Here is a 21627-nt window from a genome sequence, read left to right on the forward strand (position 1 = left end):
AACTTCGATCTTCCTGAACGAACAAAATAGACAACACTCAACGGTCATCTCTTCCTCTTTCCAAGAACACGCCTTGATCACATGTCGGAACATGGAATCAACTTTCTGTGAGGTGACTCCTAATGGAGCCATTGCCTTGTGATGCTTTAATTTCTAAAACTAAAAGAAAAACATGAGGTGAAATTATTTTCTTCTGGACCTTTTATTGATAGCTCGTATTTTTCAATGGCTTTCAGAGCTTCCACTTATACAAGGATACTGCATAAACTTCACTCTAGGTAGAGTTTCACTGCCTAGGCATATCTCTCCCTCTCTCTCGCTCATTCTGTGCTTACTGTAAACTGCTCCTCTGTGATTTCATGAGCGAGTCTTTGAGGTGAAACACAAAACTTGACTCAAAGATTTTGTATTTTCTTAAGACAAACACCTTTGCAGACCACCTGATTCTCACGATGCAGAAAGCACCTTCTGCATGTGCTGGAGCATTTACAGCCTGCCTGGTTGTTCCTGGAACTTGTTTTCACCCAAGAACATACTTTCTTCATTTTTTTCTTGCAGGTCTCTGGGGGCACAATAAGAGAGCTGGTAGAGGCCCTCAGACAGATGGGCTATACCGAAGCCATTGAAGTGATCCAGGCGGCCTTCAGCACCTCAGGAACTGCAGCCCCCAGCCCAGTGAAGACCTCCCAGGTCCACCTGCTGCCTCTCTCGCCTGCCTCCACAAGACAGCAAATAGGTAAAGAAAAAAAGACAGAGAAAGCAGTCGAGGTCTTTTCGGGCTCCCCAGGCCCGTGTGTTTGGTCTCGGGATATGGCATGTCCCCCCCACCACTCTCTCCTGACCATGCTGTCCTGTGTGTCAGTCTCCTCCCCACCGGGGATTCACGAATTCTACCTTCTGCCCCTCCTGACACCTCCATTCACATAAGGGGCTGTCCCCAGGAACAATCACATTGATACCTGAGTTACTTAGATTTACAATAAATACTAAAAAACAACATGATGGTGGGTGGTTAAGGTAAATATTATTTCTCTCATCTTTTAAATTAGAGAGAGAGAGAAAATACACTGGAACCAGCACTGGCACCCAGACTGTAGACAGACACAGGGGTTTCCCACCACACGCCCCCCAGACCCTCAGCCTCCTCCCCATGTTCATAACACGGACCTTGTCCCCAACCATTATTGGTTCCATCTGTCATCCACCTAAAACATGTAACATGCTGGACTCCACACAGCCCAACAACCCTGTACTTCCCTTTAAATTATTCTCCCACCCTCTAAACAACCATTTCATGCTTTCTCTTTCCAACCCCCAACATCCCTTCCCCTGCACTAGTGGTTTCTCCCTCCTACTGGATCACCTAGCAAGCATGCTGTGGTTTCCCTCATCTTTTCAAAGTAAAAAACAAAACAAAACCAAAAAAGCACTCCCTTTATCCCACTTCCCCTTTACCTACAGCCCAATTCCTCTGTTCCCCACACAGCGAAGCTGCTCAGGAGGGTATTTTACAGTTGCTCTTCACCCTCTCCCCGCTCCTTGACTCCTGCAGCCGGGGCCCATCCCCGCCACTCTACCAGCCCTGTGCTTGTCTTGATGCCCAGTATCTGGCCAGATCTGCTCACCATCCTTCTTGTCTTCTCCACCACTGCCAACATGTACCCCAGCTGACCAGTTGCTCCTGCTTCAGACAGTCTCCCCTCTTGGCTTTTCCACAGCACACTCACCTCACTGCCTCCTTCACACTCCCCCTTTTAAGTCACAGCCCTCCAGAGCCCAGTCCTAGGCCCTCTTTGCTCGTCCTTATTACATGGGACTATCAGTACCCCACCTGGACTGAGTACTGGCCACATTGGTTAGAAGCACCGCCATCCTCCAGGAAGTTAAGACAAAAACTTAAGACCCGTGAGTATTTCCTAGTACTAACCACCGCACAGTCAGCCATCAGGTTTCTTCCTAGAAGTTAAGACAAAAACTTAAGACTTTCCCGTGAGTACTTCCTAGTCCTAACCACCGCACAGTCAGCCATCAGGTTTCTTCCTCTCCACGACCGCCACCCTCGCCCAGTCCACCCTCACCGCCTCCGTTCCTGCAGCAGCTCCTCATCAGTCTCCCTGTTCCCTTCAGTCTATTCTCCACACAACAGGTAGTGTGATGCTTTTTAAAAACTAGTGAGATTATGGTACTCCTGCTGTACACCCTCCAGGCCATTTGACCATTCAGCAAATCTTTACTGGCTGTGTCCTGTATGTTGACTGCTGTGTGAGGCTCTGAAGGTGAGGCAGTGAGCAACAAAGGCAATGTCCCTTCTTTATCCGTTGTCCTTGTTAAAAATGGCTTTCATCCACCCCACTGATCCAATCCAGTCTTGGGGCCTTGGAACCTTTTCTTCCTCTTCCCTGAAATATCCTCACCTGGCTGGCTCCTTCTGACCATTCAGTTTTGGCACCAGTGTCACCTTATTGGGGGTACTCTCCCTAGGGCAATCAAGACCCGTGTTGTGTCCACTTAAGAAAGGAATACTGCATCCACCAGGAAAACAACCCACATTTCCTATCTCATAACCTAATGATCCTTCCACACAAATGAGTACTTATATCTTAAAAAGCATTAAGCTCTTGATTTATAGTTATTTTTAAAATACCTCACAGCTCTTAGCACATAATAGGAACCCAATAAAGATTGGTCAATTGAATAAATCAGTCAATAACAAGACAATAGCCATGTTACTGCTATTAAAGTCTTAATTATTTATGGCAATTTAATATATAAGAAGATAGCATTTTGATTCAAGTATATTAGACTTCTCTCCCCTTGGTGAATCTGAAGAATTCACATTGTTCAGATCCCTGAAGACACTTCTCAACAAGCTTTTGACCTAATTGTCCAGTATAGATTCATTTTCATCCAAATCATCTTATTTTTTGCTACCAAAATGTTTTTGAGGCATATATAGTACTTAATAGCATATAAGGCCTGGAAGGACTCCTTCTTTTTAGTTCCTACTTCTGTCACCAATTTATTTTGCATAAGGTTCAGCGATGTCCCCAGCTATAAAATAGGTAATATGGTAGTCAGAAAAATACACCAGATTTCTAAGAAAGAAAGGTGCACTTCAGGCCAAGAGAATTCAGGAAGAATTCTGATAAACATGAGGCTAGATTTTGGCGTCTTCACAGTTTTTATAGAACTGGGTGCTTTCTGTCCCTCACCCCACTCTGAACAGCACAGACAAGTGATAGGGTAGGCGGGGTGTGGTGAGTTTTAAAAGTTAATGGACAAAAGTAGCTCATGTGCATTTTAGATCCAAACTTTGAGCCCAGCTAAAATGAAAGGTGTACGAGAGCAAAGGCGTCACCTTGTTCCCACTGCCCCCAGTGAATTGTGTTTTCTCCCCTCAGATGAGCTCCAGGACGACAGCATCTGTGACAGCGGCGTGGAGACATCCTTCCGCAAACTCAGCTTTACAGAGTCTCTGACCAGCAGCAGCTCATTGCTAACTCTTAACAAAATGCCCCACGATTATGGGCAGGATGGACCTATAGAAGGCAAAATCTAGCCTTCTGGCAATTCCCAACCTGTAAACCAAAGTTCTGAAATTCCGTGGTATTGTCCAAAAGAGGGTAAAGTGCATCCATCCAGTGGTGCTTGGAGGAAAACCTGCCAGCCTGAATCGCTCTTGATTTAACTCAAAGCCTTTGAAACGTGGTTTCCTTTCTTGATTCTTAAATGAATTTCAGTTCGGCTCACTTGCAGATAGTATCTAGCCGTCACAGCCTTCGGCGAGGCTGGTGCTTCGTTGGGGGTGAGATAACTTGTTGAGCTTTACTAGCTGCTTTCTGTTGTCATTGCTGCCATCCCTCTGCTGCTGTCATTAAAAAGTCTCACGGTCCCTGCCTGGTATTCTCTCTGGCCGTCCACAGCACAGTCGTGCATTCAGATTAAGAATTAAGAAAATTCTTAATATTTTATTAAGAATATTTTAAATGAGATATTTTGAAATGCAAGTGAGTTGGTGTATGATAAAAAAAAAGGCTTACTACTTTTTCTAATGTGCTTACCTCTGTGATTTGAAAAAAAGAACATGTATGTGTTAATATTTAAACATGGTTACAATCAGTGCTGAAAATGGTATTTTCCCCTTTTTCTGCATTTCGCTATTGTAAATATGTTTTTTAGATCAAATACTTTAAAGGAAAAAATGGATTTATAAATGCTATTTTTTATTTTACTTTTATAATAAAAGGAAAAGCAAATTGATGACCTTGTCTTGTTTGATCTCCACAAACACTTTCCTAAGATGAGTCCCTGTCATCACGGGGTTATTCCACAGCCACATTGTCCTTTAGAATCAATTTTCTGATCCATAAATAAATAAAAATTACCAAAAGAAAATTGTTTTAATCCGGGATGAAACTTTGGGTTCGTCAGATGCTTGCTTGGCTCATTCCGTTTAGGCTGTATCACCTCGCCTTCCTCCATCTCATGCAAAACTCTCCCTCTACAACCCTCAGTGTGTTGTCAGAGCCTCTGTTGATGCATTAAGTGTTGAAATTTCAGCATACCAGAGGGTTTCGAACAAGAAGCCCTCCAGTATGAAGCTCTGCTGAACTGCTCTTCACTCAGAGTTGGAATAAGGGAGCAGAGGAATGAACCGTTTGAATGAGGTGCCGTGCTGGACACTGTGATGTCAGCCAAGAGCCCTCTTTCACAAAGGACTTGTCAGCCCCGCTGCTGGGAGCACACTCGGCAAAAGGCCTCCAGCTGCAGAGAGCCGCCTCGCCTAGCTCACACCCATTTCCATGATGGCCCCATGCAACACCGATTGACAGACATGGTGTGTAAAAGTCTCCCAACTCAGGGCAACATGGAAGGGCCATTTGACCTCCAGAGCTCCCTCCAGCTTGCCTGAGGTGTGGTTTGGTCTGCATCACAGCTTAACTCTTCCTTCCATCTGCCCAGCACTCTTTTCCCTTCCCTGTCACAGGTGTGGATCCCAGGGCACTCCCAATAAACATCCTGCGCAGGAGTCCCCATCTCAGAGCCGGCTTCCCAGAGAACCCAACCTGCACGGCTGCTAGGAACTAATGCTAACCAATTTTGCACAACATATGAAGCCATTTAATCTTGAAAATAACCCAGTGAGGTTTGTGGAATTATCCCCAATTTACAGAGAAATTGAGGCTTCAAGAGTTCAAGTAGTCAATGGCTCAGCTGCTTCTGAGCTTACACCCAGGTCTGTCTAGCTCCAGAACTCAAGGGTTGGAGAATTATCTTCATAGGATAAGAAGACAGATTTTAAAAATTGAGCCCAAATGTAGACTCCTAAATATATAGGAATTTAGTGTAAGATAAAGTAAATTTTCAAATCAAGGACGAAAAGATGATTAATCAGTAGATGTTTCAACTTGTTAGTCACAGGAAAAAAATTAATTTGAACTCCTACATCCCTCCTTTCATCAAAATAATTTCCAAATGTATCAAAAGTTAAACCATAAAAATGCTAGCAATACTAGAAATTATGGATGAGTAAACTTGAAATACAGAAGGCTTTTCTAAGCAAGACTTCATTATATGGTGAAAATAGTTTGGATTCTTTATTTTACAGTGTATCTCAAATTTTTTTTTAAATTCTACTTCTGTTTTCTATTACACTGCCATTTCTCCACACATCTAGTTTTTGAAAGTTGTATGTTTATAACAAATAGCTCTGACTTTCCTTAATTCTCCGCTAGTGCATGCCCCCATTCCTCCTCCAGTTTCTCTCTGTAGCAGATAGTTATTTTCCATCTGGCCATGACAAGGCCTCCCATCATGCAGTGCACTGCTGGCCTCCCTCCAACTGGAGGGACAGGCATACTTTCCTTCCCTGTGAACCTAAGTGGACCTGTGACAAGAGCAGAAGAGCTGCTAAGTGGCTCCCAAGGTCAGAGAATGCAATACAACTTCTGCCCAGTCCCCCTGGGTCGCTCTCTCTTGGAACCAAGTTACCTGAGGGAGCCAAGTGGCCACATGGAGAAGCCACATGTAGGTGTTTAGTCAACAGCCTTCACTGAGGTCACATCCAGTACCAGCAGATGTGTAAGTGAGATGATTCCAGCCAGCAGCCATTCGATTAGCCTTCAGACTACCCCAGCTGATGCTGCCAGGCCGCTCTGCTGAGCCAATTTGGATTAAATGGCAGATCATGGGTCAATTAAGTAATGGTTGACGTTTTAAGCTCTAGGTGTGGAGTGGGTTATTAAACATTCTCCAGGTCTCTAACCTGACTGTTCCCGTAGCAGAAGGTCACTGTAAAGAGAAGCTGACTGCAGAAGGAACAACCAAGCATCTCATACTGAGACTAAAAATAACATTCCTCTTCTTTAATAAGAAGCCTCATTCCTCCTTCGTTCCAGAAACTACCTTCCTCCTCCCGGATCTCAGTGCTGGCCTGAGCCTCTGCGTGATGCTTTAACGAAAAGGCTACCAAAACCAGCTGTGCCTCTGAGGAAGGAATGTCTTTCATATTGTACCAGCAGATGGGGATAAATACCAGGAGGAATGCAGAAGTTCAGGTGGAAAGCTACAAGGGGCCTGAAGTAAACCTGCCCAGAAAGCTTGTCTCGGGAAGCCATTTAAAAATAGCTACCTCAGAACCTTTGTGTCCTTTTGATGTTTCTCTACTCTGCAGGCGTTACCTAGACTTTTTCGGGATTAGCGGTCTTTCTTTTTTGGCAGAAGGAAGCCCTGCTGCTGCTCATTTACCCACCTGAGTTTCCCCACAGTCGTCATGTGGCATGGATGGTCCCGGCCACCTCCTTGGAACTGGGCCCCACCAACCAGACCTTCTGTATCTTAGCAGGAGAAAGGGAGAGAAGGAGCCGGGCAGATCTGAGCATTTATCACATGCCAGCCCTTTTGCATTCATGATTCCTAATAATATTCTCAAGACATCCCTTATCAGGTACATATTTAACCCCAATTTTACAATGAGGAAACATAATCTGGATACCAACTAACCTCCCCCTCCCAAGATTCAAATCCAGATTTGTCTGATCCCACAGCTTATTCTTTAATGATGTCCGAAATCCTTTGAAGGAAAGATGCAATATTTAAAAGAGAAAAGAATGCATAGAAATCTGTATGAAGATGATGGAGTCATAATGTACCCAACCAAAATACGAAATGAACCCACAGTATCGCTAAAAGAACATATTGCTTAAATATTAACATGACTTGATTTTTTTTTTCACTAATAACAGGCTGAGATGCTTAAATACGAATTTTTCATGGGCCAGAGGTCACTGGTTTGTGCTTCTTATTTTATGCTTTTGAGGGGGAATTTTCTCTCTGATTTGTGCTTCCTTCCCCAGGTAATGGGCTTGTGGAAGCACAGGAGTCAAGAGAAGATGAAACTAAAATTCCGTTTATTTTTTAAGGATCACAGAACTTGGAGCTGGACAATATCTTATCACCTAAGTAAATCGTCCAAGTACCAACTCTTTTTTTAAATTCCCACGATGTGGAAGCATAGTCTCCTTTACTCCACCCTCCAGCCCTGCTGCTTTCTTGTCCACTGGTTTTCCAGATTCATTGGTTGGCTTTGGGGTTAGGGGAGATACTGAGGAGAGGCTTAAAATTAAATGGATGTCATTCTCCATTATTATGGCTTTCATTATTTCTGCAACAGCCTGCTTCCATTACTCTGGACAAGTGACTAGTTCCACAAATTGTTCAAGCTTCTTAGAATGAGAGAGAGAAAGGGGCTGAGAAAGCATCTTCTCACTCCCATCAACTAGATTTTCCATGTGGAGATCTCATTCCAAAATGATTATTTCACTGAAATATCACAGCAACCCTCAACCAACGAAAATATGTATTCGATCAAGATTTCTTGCGTGTCTATCACATGCCAGGCACTATAATGAGCGGTCATCATCCATTATTTTATTTTACTTGTTCGAAAACCCTGTGAAGTGAGAATTTCATCCCTATTTCACAGATGAGGAAACTGAAGTACACATAAAGCATTTAACCTGCAGGATCTCCTGACTCCGGTAACATGTTTCAATAAACCATACTTGCGGCAGGGGACAGGGTGGGTAGGATGTCTCTCTTCCACTTTGTCACGAAGGGATCCAGGCTGACAATCACTCTTCCTCCAACGTTTGGCTCCCAAGGTCTTGCTGGGGTGCCGATCCCAGTCAGCTGGAAAGGCAGAAGAGCACAGAGGAGAGTACACATATCAGCTGTGAATTGGTTACTTCCTCTCACATTGCACTGGAGGAAAACTTTAGTCCCACGGCCACACTAAGAGCAGGGAAGCTATAGGGGCGGTCCACTTTTGTTCTCAATATTAGGAAGGGGGTTAATTTTGGTGAACAGGTTTCAATCTCTGGCACCAATCAAAATTTCTTACCTGGCTGTTGGAGGCTGAATCTGAAGGTTCTTTCTAGTTCCAACTTGTACACAAACACTCACTTACTCTGAAAGTCACCTGAAATCGTGGAAATGGTCATTGCCCAAAGTAAAATTATTTCCCAGGATTAAGAATGAAAGATGCATTGTAAGGATAAAGTCACAGCTTCTCTTAAGGAAATCTTCGGAGCAGAGATGGGTATTAGGTCAGGGAAGATGGGGGAGACTTAGAGCAGCAAAGCCTTGTTGCCCTTGCGCTAACTCAAGGAGAACTCTGGCTCTCTAGCCTCCGGGAGACCTTGGGTTTGTCAGTGTCAAGGTTAAGGTCTGCAAAGAAGGGCTTTGGCCCTTGGGATCCCGCCCAAAGGACAAGAGCAAGCAAGTTCATCTTTCTGGTAAGCTGCAGAGAACTGATAGGACCATGAGTCTCAATTCTCAGGTGAATGGGAAAGAGGAAGAAGTTGGTTCTGGGAGAAATAATATTCTTTCCAGACCAGAAGAATAGCAGATGAAACAGAATTCTAGAAACTCTTTCTCCCAGGATTCCTTCTTGAAACCCAGAGTTGGTGCTGAAGATGATGAGATGAAACCTGGAGGCAAACGATGGATGGGAGTGTGTCAGCTCAGGGACTGTTATGAGTTGGTGCTGGATACAGACGACCAGGTTGCTAAGTCTATTCTCTGGCAAAAAGAGATTTTTTTTTTTTTTTTCATTTTAAAACTATTTTGTGGTTCTCCCTCCCTTGAAATTTTTAAATAAGAAACTTCATGCCATGATTTTTCTTTTGCAGAACACCTATTCATCACTTTGTTAAATGTAAAAGTCCTTTTTCGCTTTTGAAATAAATATCCTTTTGTAATTTTGAAAATAAAAACTATTTTGGAAAAGCAAAAACAAAACAAAACTTTTAAACATAAACGCTTCCATTTACAAAATTTTTTCAAATATCTATTCTCATAACAATCCGAGAAGCAAACAGGGAGGAGAGTTAACTGCTGCCATTTTCCACAGAATGACAATGATGCTGAACCCCCGAAGTCCCTGGTCTAGTGCAAAGTGTGAGGTTGGGACTCAGCCTTCAGTGCTCATCCTGCACCCCTGGGCTTTGTTCTGCAGCGGTCACAGAGTGCATCGCTGCTCAGCAGGGGATAGTCACACAGACGTGTCCAGGACAGGGACAGCACGGCTGGCATAGTGCAGGCTCTGAAGGCTGGCATGGCAGCGGGAAGCCGGCATCCCATCAACAAATGGACTCAGCGGCTGCAGCACAGTGGCACTGGGCACCAGCCCGAATGCCCTGGGTGTTGCTTTTCCTCTTCCCACCCTTCTCCTTCCAACCCCACTGTCCTCCTTATGCTTTGGGACCCTCAGCAGCTTTTTCTCCACACTCTGCCCAGTTCTGCCGTTTCCTCCTGTCCTCCCAGCAATTCGAACCAGGGCCTCTCATTTGCTCCCACAGTATCAGCGCAGAGTCCTGCTCCCAGCGGAAGCAGGACCAGAAATCGCCACCCTGGGAAGAGCCCCACAGCTCCAGGGCCAGGCCCCAGCACAGTAGCAGGCCACCCCAGAGAACTGCTCCTGTCTCGTTCCTCATGTCCCACCCCTGCCCGCTCCCGTCACTGCCCAGGACCATAGCACTGGGGTAACTTGACCTCCCCCAGGTGGGGACAGACATACTCAGGAAGTACTTGTGTGCTTGGAGAGGAGTGGACTCTTCAGCCTGATGCCAAAGCAGTCCTTGCCGGCTTCTCCTTCCCAGGGCTGATCTGGGAAGGTCACAGCCATCATTTGGCCCTGACTGCCTTTCTGCCTCGCCAAAATCACATCTTGAATGATGATCAACATATGCACACAGCGTATGGGCCAAGGACCTCTTTGGTTCTGAAAGGCAGAGTCTCTTGAAGTTTAAAGCTTCAAGAAAGAATGTGTAGGCAGCAAGTCATCCACATGCCCCCATGGGTATTAGAGAGAAGAGGCCCTGCTAGGCCAAGGAAGATGCCTCCATTATTCCCTCTTCATCACCAGAAGGGCAGTCCTTTCTTCAAATTACACCTTGACTGTCTCGGCCTGTTTCTTTATTGTTCTCTTAAGCGTGCCTCAGGAGAGCTCATCTGACTTCTCCTCCATCAATCATCTATTCTGGAGGCTTTGTGCCAAGTTTTCACAGATGCATACTAATTAAATTAGGATCGAAAATCATTCAGTTGCCACCCTTTTGCCAAGGTAGCAACAGTGGAAGGAAATTAAATAAACAAAAGGCAGAGAGCAAAAGCTGTTGCTGTGCAGATCTGACAACTGCAAGCAGCGGCGCTGGTGCCTCTGTGAGCCCTGCAGCCTGCGGGAAACCCGAGCTCCTCCACCAGACCCTCTGCTCCTCCTTCCTGCTTTCTCTCTCTCTCTCTCTCTCAATCTCTCTCTCTCTCTCTCTCCCTCTCTCTCCTCCCTCGTTTTTCCTCTCTCCCTCTTTCTTCCTTTCTCTTTCTTTCTGTTTTCCTTTCTCTTCTCTTTCTGTCTTCCTTCTCTTTCTTTCTTTCTTCTTTTCTCTTTCTCTCATTCTTTCTCTTTCTCTGTCTTCCTTTCACTTTCTCTTCCTTTCTCTTTCTCTCTCTCCTCATTTATCCCTCCACCCTTCCCTTTCTCTATCTTTCAAGAGAGACTCCTGCATTCCAGGGCACTGGCACCCAGCTCTCTGAAACCCAGAGAGCGGGTGGAGGCCCTGCAAGCTCTTCCTTAGACCGCCCTCCCCACATTATTCTGGAGAAGCTCCTGGAACCAGTGTCCTGTCACAGCATAGTCCATTTCTCCCACCACCGGCCTCATTTCTTGTGCACAAGAGGCCTCTGCTGGAAGAAGCAGAACTTTTTGCACAATCACTCAACAGCTGGCATGCCTCTTGCTACTCAACATTTTTGCTTCAATAAAATTTGAAAGATGCTTACCAAAAAAAGGGGGAGGGAGGAGATGAAAACTTCAGCTGTTGGCCTGAATTTTTCTCCTTCACCTCAAGTTGCAAGGAAAACATAAGACTCCTAGGCCTGATCATTCCGGCCATAGCCAACTTTATCCTTTGAGAAATAATAATTATAAGCTGGCATTTATTACTCATTTACCCACCCTAGGCGTTGTATATCCTTTATCTTATTTAATCCGCACAATCCTATGAGATAGTAATTACTATTAATCCATCTTAAAGGTAAGGAAACTGAGGCTTAGAAGTTAAGTGATTTGTCCAATTTCAATATATGTTGGAGCCAAACTTGCATGTTGGAGGTTCAATATCAGAGCATGAGCCTATGGACACTGCACCACACATGGCTTTCATGTGTATATGTGTCTGCACACACACACACACACACACACACACACATATACACACACACATACACACATGCATGCACACGTTTTAGATTTTTGACAAAATCCAGTTCATTGTATTTGCAAGGCTGACTAGTTAATCTTTTAGTTCAAGCACCAAAAATGTGGATAGGGAAGCATGCCAATCACCCAATGTTAGCTGGGTTCCGATGACAAATGAACAGCATCCTTCCTTCACCCACCTGGGCGTCAGGACTCAAGAGCCTTCCTTACTGGAGACACCACTGCACCATCCAAACACGGGGAAGTGCATGACCAGGCACTACACTGCCCTCTCCAAGGCCCAGCCATATCTGATTTCCACGCCCATGTCTTTATCCACTCAAATCTTTCCAATAATAAAATCAGAATACCTGACTATGAGTGGATTAAAGAAATAGGTTTTTTATTTTCTTTAATATCATTACAAGAAGATCAGAGATAGATCTAGGTTTTACATGGAATCCTTCCTTTTCTAAAGGTAAGCACATAATTCAACTTCTTAAAACACTGCTTGGGCCATCAGGCCATCTACTGGCCAAATATGACCTGTGTATGACTTGATTCACCCTTTCTATAATTGTACCTTCAGGATGATCAGGCAGGGCGATGAGCTTACAGTTCCGGGAAGGAATCGAGTTCCTCACCTCACCCCTTCCAGGTGCTGCTGCTGTTCCTTCATTCCCACCAGTTCCCTTAGCTGATACTGTTTCTAACTATCACCTAATGCCTCAGCAGGTTCTAGTTCTGCCCACCTCCCTAGGCTTTCTTTGATGACTTAACAGAAAGGCAGTGATAATTAGAATAGGTAACACTTGTTGAATAATTATGTGCTATCGGTATCTATGCATCATCTCATTTGGTCCTCGTAATTAACCTATGAAGTATTATTTTTTAATTATTAATATTATTACCGCCATATTTAAAGATAAAGAAACTAAGGCACAGAAAGACTCGATAACTTATAAACAAACAGCCTACTAGTGGTAGATCTGGAACTCCAACATAAGTATGTCTGATTTCAATGCCCATACCTTTAACTGCTATCTCAATTAAGATGCTTTGGGTTGTAAAATCAGAATACCTGACTACAACTGCATTAAACAAAGGGGGCCTCATTTTTTATAAGAAGACCAAAGTTAGATGATTACAGAGTTAGTTCAGCAATTCAACATCTCTGACATCCCCCCTGTGTCGTGTTTCCTCAAGGTTACAAAAAGCTTGCAGCAGCTCCAAGCACAGGTCCTCACACAGCAGCTTCTCAACTTCACCCAATAGCAGAGCGTTCCTCTTCAGGTCTCTTTCTTACCAAGTAGGAAAATCTGCCTCCAAAACCCCAGGTTAAGTGTCAACCTATACTTCATTTGCCAGAATTGGGTCACATGCTAACCCTAAACCAATCACTGGCAACAGAGAAGAGAATTAGTATAACCAATCATGATTCAGTCCCTGGAGCAGGACACACAGCCACATAATTGTTAACACATAGTTAACAGAGAAGAGGGGGACATTGCTGTAGGGCAGCCAGGCAAAAATGTCTGCTCCAACTACTGGGAATATGTGAATTGTCTCCCACGATCCAGTAAACTATCCGAAAGCCATAACAAGTAACAATAACAGAACAAGATAGTTGTTACCACATATGTTATGAGGCAGGAATAAGTACTGGTTCTTTTACTAGAAACTTCCATGACCCAGACATCCCATCTCCTAGGAATTCTAGGTCACTCAGTGTGACTATCATCCTTTGTACTTGCACACTGCAGAGCACAATATGGCAGAAGTTGGTGCTCAATAAATCCTGATAAAGCCTGAGAACTGACTTAAGTGGTTAAGCTGTGTTATTGTTCCTTTCATGGCAGGATTCAGTAACCCATGTCTACAGGGATAATGAGAGGTAGTTATAAAACATGACCCAGTGATGCAAGGCCCTTACTTCTGCCAAGTCCCTTCACTATCTGGCCCCTATTCAAGGGCTCCAAAATGTCTTGGCAGCTCAGCCCACCCTCAGCTTACCAATTAGAAGGTCTTTCACGACTCCTTTATCAACTGAAAAACTTTTTTTCATTTATTTTTTTATCCTAAATCTCCAAAACAACTTTCCGAAATGTTGAACAAGATGGCCTTATCTAACATTGCTCCATCGGTCACACTAACGTTACAGGACTTGTCATCAGCTGAAATGGCCTTGGTTACTTGCTTATTGTCCATCTGCCCCTACAATGGACAGTCCCTGAGAGCAGAGACTTATCTGCCTATTTTTTCATTGCAATATCCCCAGTGACAAGGACAGAGCCTGCTCAGAGTGGCCCTCAATAACTACTTGGCAAATGAATTAATAAATTCTTAAACAGTCTTTAGAGTCAAAATATAAGTGTCTGGACACTAGTTTTGTCTGGGATCTTTAGAGTTTTGAACGGCATCACTCTGGTTCACACCCTCTGATAAGTCAATTAAAAAAAAAAAAAGAATTAACCTACTGACTTGGAAATACTACTAAATACCTTTTCTGTATAACTCTTCTCAGTTCATGTGCTTATAGAATTGATAAGATTGCATCTACGGTCAAGGGAGACTCTGGAAATAGTTTGAAATGCTTTGAACTTCCTGCACAAACAATGCCCATTTGTTTTCCTTCCTAAATCTTACCAAGCTGGGGAATAAGTTTCATATCTGAGAATATTCTTTCTGTCACTTTCGGAACACTTTATTTCTCTTGCAGTCTAGTTCACTTTCATTCCAACAGAAGATGAAACCTTCTTATTTATTTTCCAAGATACTTCCCATGGCTTGAAAACCTCTCACCATAAAAAGTCAAGTAAGAGAAAAAAATAAGAAGAGTTATAGTGACTGTGAATGAGAAAATTACCATTTTACTGTTCTCTGTGTTCTAACTTGGGAAGATGTAATCCTGTGGACTGAACGCTCCATCTCACTCACTCTGGAATGTGCTTTGCAACCACCACAGCAGAGGGATCTGATCCTGGTCTTTCCATTCTATTAACAGTTTGCACAACTACTAACAGAAAAGCCTTCTCAGAAATCCAAAGCCACAAGTCAGTACATCAGCCTCTATTCCAGTAAATGCAGCAAAATAAGTTTATTAAAATAGTACAAATGACTAACTGCGGTGCTACACATGAACTGTGGGAGAATGTTCTGGATGTTTCTATTCTCTTACAGAAATAACGTGCAAGTAGCACCTCTCTCTCCTTTTATGAGTTGTTGTCAGCATATAGTTATGTCCATTAATTTTTCCTTTAACAAATCCACTTGTCTCTGATATCTTCTTCCTTTCTTAAAAAAAAATGTTTAAAAGACATTTGCCTTTATTTACCTTTTTACTATTGCTTCATGCACTAATTGGATGATAATGATTATGATGTTAAAAAAGCAAAACCACCAGGTACTTAGCATTTATTTTGTTTCAAACCCTATTTGTTTAGTCCTCACAACAACTTCGAAGATAAGAGATTATTATCTTCATTTTACAGATAAGAAAACTAAAGTTCAGAAGGTAAAGTGATTGCCGAAGGCCACACATCCAATAAGCCTCAGAACCTGGATTCCGATCCAAGTTAAGTGTGGCTGGAAGCCCTGCCCTCTCTAGGACAAAATCACACCCCAGGATGGTGCTTCTACTTACAGAGCCCTCACTGCCAGCACTGTGCTGAGCCCTTCAGCGACATTTTTTATTTATTCTTCAAAGTAAACTTACAAGGTCCATATAATTATTTTACCACAATAAAACTGAACATAGAAGTTAAATAACTTGATCAAAGTTAGAGCTCCTAAGGGCAGAATTGTGATGTAAATTCTGTCCCAACAACCTCAAAGCCTACCCCACAGGGCACCTGGCATAGAATATTCTCCAGTTTTATGAAGAATTTCCTCCTGTCCCCCAGCAACAGTTTAATAAAACAGAATTTTCAACATGACAAGAAAATGATATAATATTTATCAAGTAAGAATGTTCTGAGTTACACCACTAAGTGTCAGACCCTCATAAGGCTATTATATAGATACTGAAATACATAAAATGAGGAAACTCTTAGATACTGAAGAGGAGATCTGGATTGTCTACATTTAGCTTCTTTTTAGTCATTGAACCATGCCTAAAAGTTCTGTTTTAAAACCAAGACTACTACCTAATTAGTTTTGATATTAAAGCCAAACTCTCATCGGTGGTCCATTCTATAACCAAATGCATGATTCTTCCCAGAGAAAACCCCTCAAATATCTTAGGCTAGATTCTTCAAACTCTCCCGAATTATCAAGTAGAGTAAAAACTTGGCCAGAACTAAATGGGAATTAATGCCCAGCACAGTATTGGACATAACTGAATGTTTATGGAATGATTAAACATGCCACAGATGAAATATCAAGATGTCAATGCAATTTGTGTAAATTTTAATTGATTTCAAACTTATAAAAAGTTACAAAGTGGTACAAAAAAGTTCCTACACATTTCTACCCAAATTGGTACTTAACATTTTTCCCTATTCACTTTATCATCAATGTAATTTTATAAACATGATAATGCATAATAAAGCAATTTTGTAGTTTCTTATAATTAATCAATATAAATTTAAAATGATTTAAACCCAAGCTAAAGGGTCAAGAAGTCTAAATCTTACTCCTTTACACTGGAAAGCATATTTGAGCCAAATCTGAAGCTCCATGGTCATGTTCCTATGGTTCCTCGAGAGGGCTACCTGCGTGGGCTTTTTTTGGGTAGGGAGAGGCGGTTGGTGATGACTGGTGCATGTGGTACCAAAGCCGTGAAGAGAAGGACTAAAACACAGTCCTGGCACAGAGTGAAGCATACCTAGGCACAGCCTCGTTGGAGGAGACCCGAGTAAACGCCCTTCCCTAAAAGAATGCTGCACATGCTCTTCACACTGATGAATCAGAGGCATGGCAGCAAGCAGCCGCGTTCCCAGCCCCTTCAGCTTGTCTCTGGTTGCCTTCAGCTCCAGTCAGTGCCTTAGAAATGCTTTATGCAAAACAGTCACAGAGAGATGGAGTACAGCATAGGGAATATAGGCAACGATATTGTAATGGCTATGTATAGAGTAACCGGGGGATCACTTCATCAATTATAGAAATGCCTAACTATTATGCTATATATTTTTTTAAAAAATTAGTTTTTTAAAAAATATATATATTGTCAATGCTTTTGCTTTCTGTCAATACAAATATCTGATGAAATGTGAACTAAATTTTACATATGTGAGGAACGCTCACATTAACATTGTGAGCATTTTTTTAAAAAATATATATTGTCAATGCTTCTGCTTTCTGTCAATACAAATATCTGATGAAATGTGAACTAAATTTTACATATGTGAGAAACGCTCACATTAACATTGTTTTTACCTTCAAAAAGAAAAAAAATAAAAGAAATGCTTCATCCCAGTGTCCATTTACTGGATTCCCTCAGTAAATATCAGTCAGGGAAGTCACATGAAGAGATTGCTCCAATTCACTCTTGCTAGTGAGCTTCCAAGGGTAAAATAATATAGTCCGCTTCTTCTCAGTCATGAGGAAACCATTGTCACTGAACCTCCCTGGGATGCTCCCTACATCCAACCAAACAAAGGGAGCGACAGCCGAGGTTTCCAGATCAAACACAAATGCATCCTCTTGCTGAGAGATGATAGCCTGAAAGAAAAAGAGAAATGAAGTGAAGGATAAGGGAAGAGCTTTCTGTCAGAACGTTTACGTGGGCCTAACCAGGAGTGCATTTGCTACAACTGTGGTTCTGCAACTGCCAACGTCATATATTCCATGCACTGTGACAAATACTAAAAAAATATATGGTAATTTTTTTTAAGGCTGTGGGAAATTATGAAATTGTAATCTAAAACCAAGTGTAGATATACAGAGTCTCCTATTATTATGGAGAATATTTCACAAGAAGCTCAAAGCTTGGTATCTTTTAGAGTTTTTCTCAGGGTATCGAAAGACAACTATTTTTGTATAACTGCTGGGCCATTTAATGACTTTCTCAGGATCCATCTGGAACCAGCCGCAGAGTGGTGCCGACCTCTGAAACGATCCTGCAATCTAGGCAGTAGTCTTCCAGGCATTTGCAAAAGCTCTAGCATTGGAGTTTTCTCTCTTTTATTGCATAGTACTGTAAAGTCACATTTCGAGCACTTTTAACATGTGTGAACCCCACATGATATCAGCAAAGGGGAGAGTAGTTTAAATCTTGTCATTAATTAGCCAATCAGCACACGTCCTGAGTGAGGCTGAGCTGCACCCTAGAGGGTGGGGATTTGCGCGCCTCTCTTAGTGTCAGTATGGACTGAGCGTGACCTGGTCGTTAAAGCTTTGTGTTTGTCATGAAACATGACTCCTCAACATGCCACACTGTAGTTCTAACATTATATGATATATGTGACATAAAGAATTTATGAGGGAAATTTTCACTATATATAATTTTAGCCTTACACACTTGTACGATCACCATTCCGAGTGCTGAGTTATAAACAAGAAGAACTTTTTTGGTAGAAGCAAAAAAGAAAATTAAGTGTATTATTAGGTAGCTCTCAGAGGGTCAGAGAGTCAGACTTGAAGCTAAATGTCAAATTCCCAAATTCTCAAGCAGTTGCAGGCATGCACTTCACACAGCTGGCCCCAAACTACCCACAAGGCTGCCAGGGAGGCCTCAGCTACTGCTGCGCGAAGGCAAAGGCCGGAAGAGACTCTGGCTCCTGCTCGTTCTTGTTGACTTCTGATTGGAACTCTCATCTCCATATATCTGACTGCAGAGCCCAGGACTCCCGCCTGACCCCTGGCTTCCGGGAGGCAGGGAAAGCAAGTTTCCAGCCTAGTCTGGTAAGCTTGCGGTAAATGTTAACTATTATTATTATTACTATTATTTTCCTCTAAAAGGGTAAGTCTCATTGAAATTCAAATGAGGTAAGACAAAGAAGGAGTCCAATTCTCTCCCACTCCCAATTACTCCAAGGTAATAAAGACCTAGTTAAAGAAAGAAAAAAATTGTTTTCAAAATCCTAAGTCTAGAGACCACAAATTTGTCTCCTAGTTTTTGGTTTTTTTCTCTTTTCTGGAAAGAAGCTATGTAAATGTATGCTATATCCTTCATATTTGTTTCGTATCAGTTATTACAGACACCTTAGATTTCATTAAGTGAATATTTCATTATTAATTGGAAAAGAAGATATGTTTTCAATTCAAGGATTAAGAATTTTTATAAAGTAAATGTAAAAATATCCGCCAACTTCAACCTTCTCAATGAAGTAAAGTGTAAAACAAATTTAAAATTCACTAAAAATAGAGAATGAAACTTCCTAGAAAAATATTTTCAATCATAATGTGTAGGAGGAAAAAGGAAAGGTTTTCAATTGACTATCGATTCCAAATTCTCCAGCTGCACAATTTTTATAACACATCCTGATCATGTCATTTTTTTTCCTGGCAATTATAGAGATCTGTTGATTAAGCTACTTTGAAGCAATTAATCAGAGTATAGACTAAAATTTTAAAAATTAATAAGCTCTACTTAAAATCTCAAAATTGGAATGCTTCTACTGGGCTCTGGCACTTGCTAGCTACAGGACCTTGAGCTTGTTACTCAGCCTCTCCAGACTCATTTTCTCATTTGTAAATGATGATAGTACATCAGGGTTGGTACACTAAAAGCACCCAGGACAGAGCCCGGAACTTAGCTGGGGGACCAATGGTGATGACCCTGCTGCCTCTCCCTCCATTGCACCAGCCCCGCTAGGGTGAAGTAATGGGACAGCAGAAAGAGCACGAACCAAAACAAACGATGAATTAGAAATAAAAACTATTTGGTCTTAGCTTCCAGTGGCAAGGGGACAAAATTCCCCAGGCCTTGGGTAAACTCAATTCCAAGGAGAAGTTCTTCAAAAAGCAAGATGCAATGTGCCTGCCTAAATGCGTAACAGCTTCACAACACCACAGTGACCCCAGCCGACTGGTACTTACAGTGATACGTGCCTTGTGAAGCCCAACGGCCTCCTTCAGTGAGGACAGGAAGTGATAGTTGGTTGAGCTCAGAAGTTTGCTGTCAGTTGACAGGTAAAAGGAAACCACACAGCTTTGCCGAGTACAATTCCCACATCTCAGCAGTTGAGACACTGGCTCCTGATAGAGGCGAACAGCCTCCCCTGCTTTTATCACAAAATGTTTGGTTACATGAGAACACAAAGGCTTTAGGGAACTCCATGAGTGGACTCTCACCTACAGAGAAACGAGACAGAACAAAAAAAAAAAAAAAATCTTGGTTATTGTTTTTATTTTTAGAGAATAATAGTAGTAATAATCAATGAAAGTCACAATAGCAGGAGTGGCTAAGAGACTATAAAACCTGAGTTTAACCTCAGCCCCATCAAGTACTAGTTATGTAACTAAGCAAGTTACTCAACTTCTCAAAGTCGCCATTTCTTCCTATGTAACATGAGAATAATAAAAGTACTAACTTCACAGGCTGTTGTGAGAACCACATAAAATAATCTATGAGAGGCACAGTTCCCGGGGCATTGTAATTATTCCATAAACATGACCTATTCTCAACGTCCTCCAAATTGTAGCTAACCAAGACTACTTTGAGTTTTTACTCTCTCTTTTTACCTAGCACTGTTTTAAATACAAGTTTATTTTTCTACATATGCATTCTGAATAATTTTACTGATTTATACTTTAACATGCCATTTTTTAAAATTTCTTTTTATAAATTTTAGGCTGTTTCCAGCTTTTTATGATTATAAATCAACTTTCATTCAAGTGGCACTTTACGGTTTATAATTCACTTCCATCTAATTCTTTTATTCACTACCCACAAAATCCTTTAAGAAGATTGGCTGGTATCATTTTACAGATGAGGAAGTTGAATCACCAAGACATCAGGCTTAAGATTACAGACTAAACAGCAAAGTTTTACCCTGAAGTATTCTGACTTCAAGGACAGCCCATTTTCTGCTACAGGCACTAAAAACATTTTGATACAAATTAGTTTCTCTTTTCTTTTTCCCAAAAGAAATAGAACCAAATAACTAATAATCTAAAATTCTCTCTATCATAAAAGAGGAAAAAAAAGCCAAGCGACTTACAGTGAGCATCACGGTACAGTCCAGGTGAAAGTCTGATACCCCATAGACGAAAAACACACCTTGATTCTCAAAACCCACGGGCAACAGCGGAGCGAAGAAATGCCGAGCGAAGTAATGCAGCATTTTCCACTTTCCTCCATACTCTAAAAATAGTCAAGAAAGTTAGGAGATGGGCAGGGTCACCAGTCAGTCATCATCCACATGGCCCCCTGTGTGACTTGTCATGATTCTAGAAGCTGAGTGGAGGGGGAGGAGACAAAACATGGGTGGGAACTCATGTTCATTAAGGGCTCTGAACATTTTGGACATTACCTCATGTCATCCTCACATCTGATGGAGACAGGCATTAACATCCCGCTTTTCAAGGGAGGAAGCAGAGGCTCAAGCAGTTAAGTCAATCATGCCACAGGTAGTATTTTGAACCCAGACCTGACTCCCAGCTAGCACTTTCTCACATGCTATTCTGCTTCCAGAAGCTCAATGTACCAACACTCCTTTTTGTTGTGTATACATGAAGAAGGAAATCAGTAGCACTGGCAGCGAATGCCTGTTACAAATATTCATTTGTAAGAGTGATTTAGAGCTCAAAGTCTCCCTTTCCTCTGGGCACAAGTCCTCTGAGCGGAACAAAACGACCGTGATCACTAATATGGCTGGCAAGTTCAGACTGGAGGAGAATATCTACACTGATGACAATTAATGACAGTTCCTCAAATACAACTAGAAGCTGTAGAAAATCTGTCGAATTCTGTGCCCTGTTGCATG

General features: G+C 42.2%; 2 protein-coding genes across 5 annotated transcripts in view; one reads left to right on the plus strand and one right to left on the minus strand.

The window, feature by feature from the left end:
* NFKB1 (nuclear factor kappa B subunit 1) overlaps window positions 1-4222 on the plus strand; it is an 89116-nt gene extending 84894 nt beyond the window's left edge. For both annotated transcript variants that reach the window (XM_006918874.3, XM_006918875.3), the window contains exons 22-23: window positions 559-736; window positions 3402-4222. In XM_006918874.3, the coding sequence (XP_006918936.1) occupies window positions 559-736; window positions 3402-3559 (336 nt within the window). In that variant the 3' untranslated portion in view covers window positions 3560-4222. The remainder of the gene's footprint in view (window positions 1-558; window positions 737-3401) is intronic.
* Window positions 4223-16142: 11920 nt separating this feature from the next.
* MANBA (mannosidase beta) overlaps window positions 16143-21627 on the minus strand; it is an 83118-nt gene continuing 77633 nt past the window's right edge. For all 3 annotated transcript variants that reach the window (XM_025051795.1, XM_006918876.3, XM_025051796.1), the window contains exons 15-17: window positions 20863-21005; window positions 19739-19993; window positions 16143-17419 (exon numbers count right to left, since the gene is read on the minus strand). In XM_025051795.1, the coding sequence (XP_024907563.1) occupies window positions 17195-17419; window positions 19739-19993; window positions 20863-21005 (623 nt within the window). In that variant the 3' untranslated portion in view covers window positions 16143-17194. The remainder of the gene's footprint in view (window positions 17420-19738; window positions 19994-20862; window positions 21006-21627) is intronic.

The sequence above is a fragment of the Pteropus alecto genome, unplaced genomic scaffold (genome assembly GCF_000325575.1).
Source record: "Pteropus alecto unplaced genomic scaffold, ASM32557v1 scaffold5, whole genome shotgun sequence".
Classification (NCBI taxonomy): domain Eukaryota; kingdom Metazoa; phylum Chordata; class Mammalia; order Chiroptera; family Pteropodidae; genus Pteropus; species Pteropus alecto.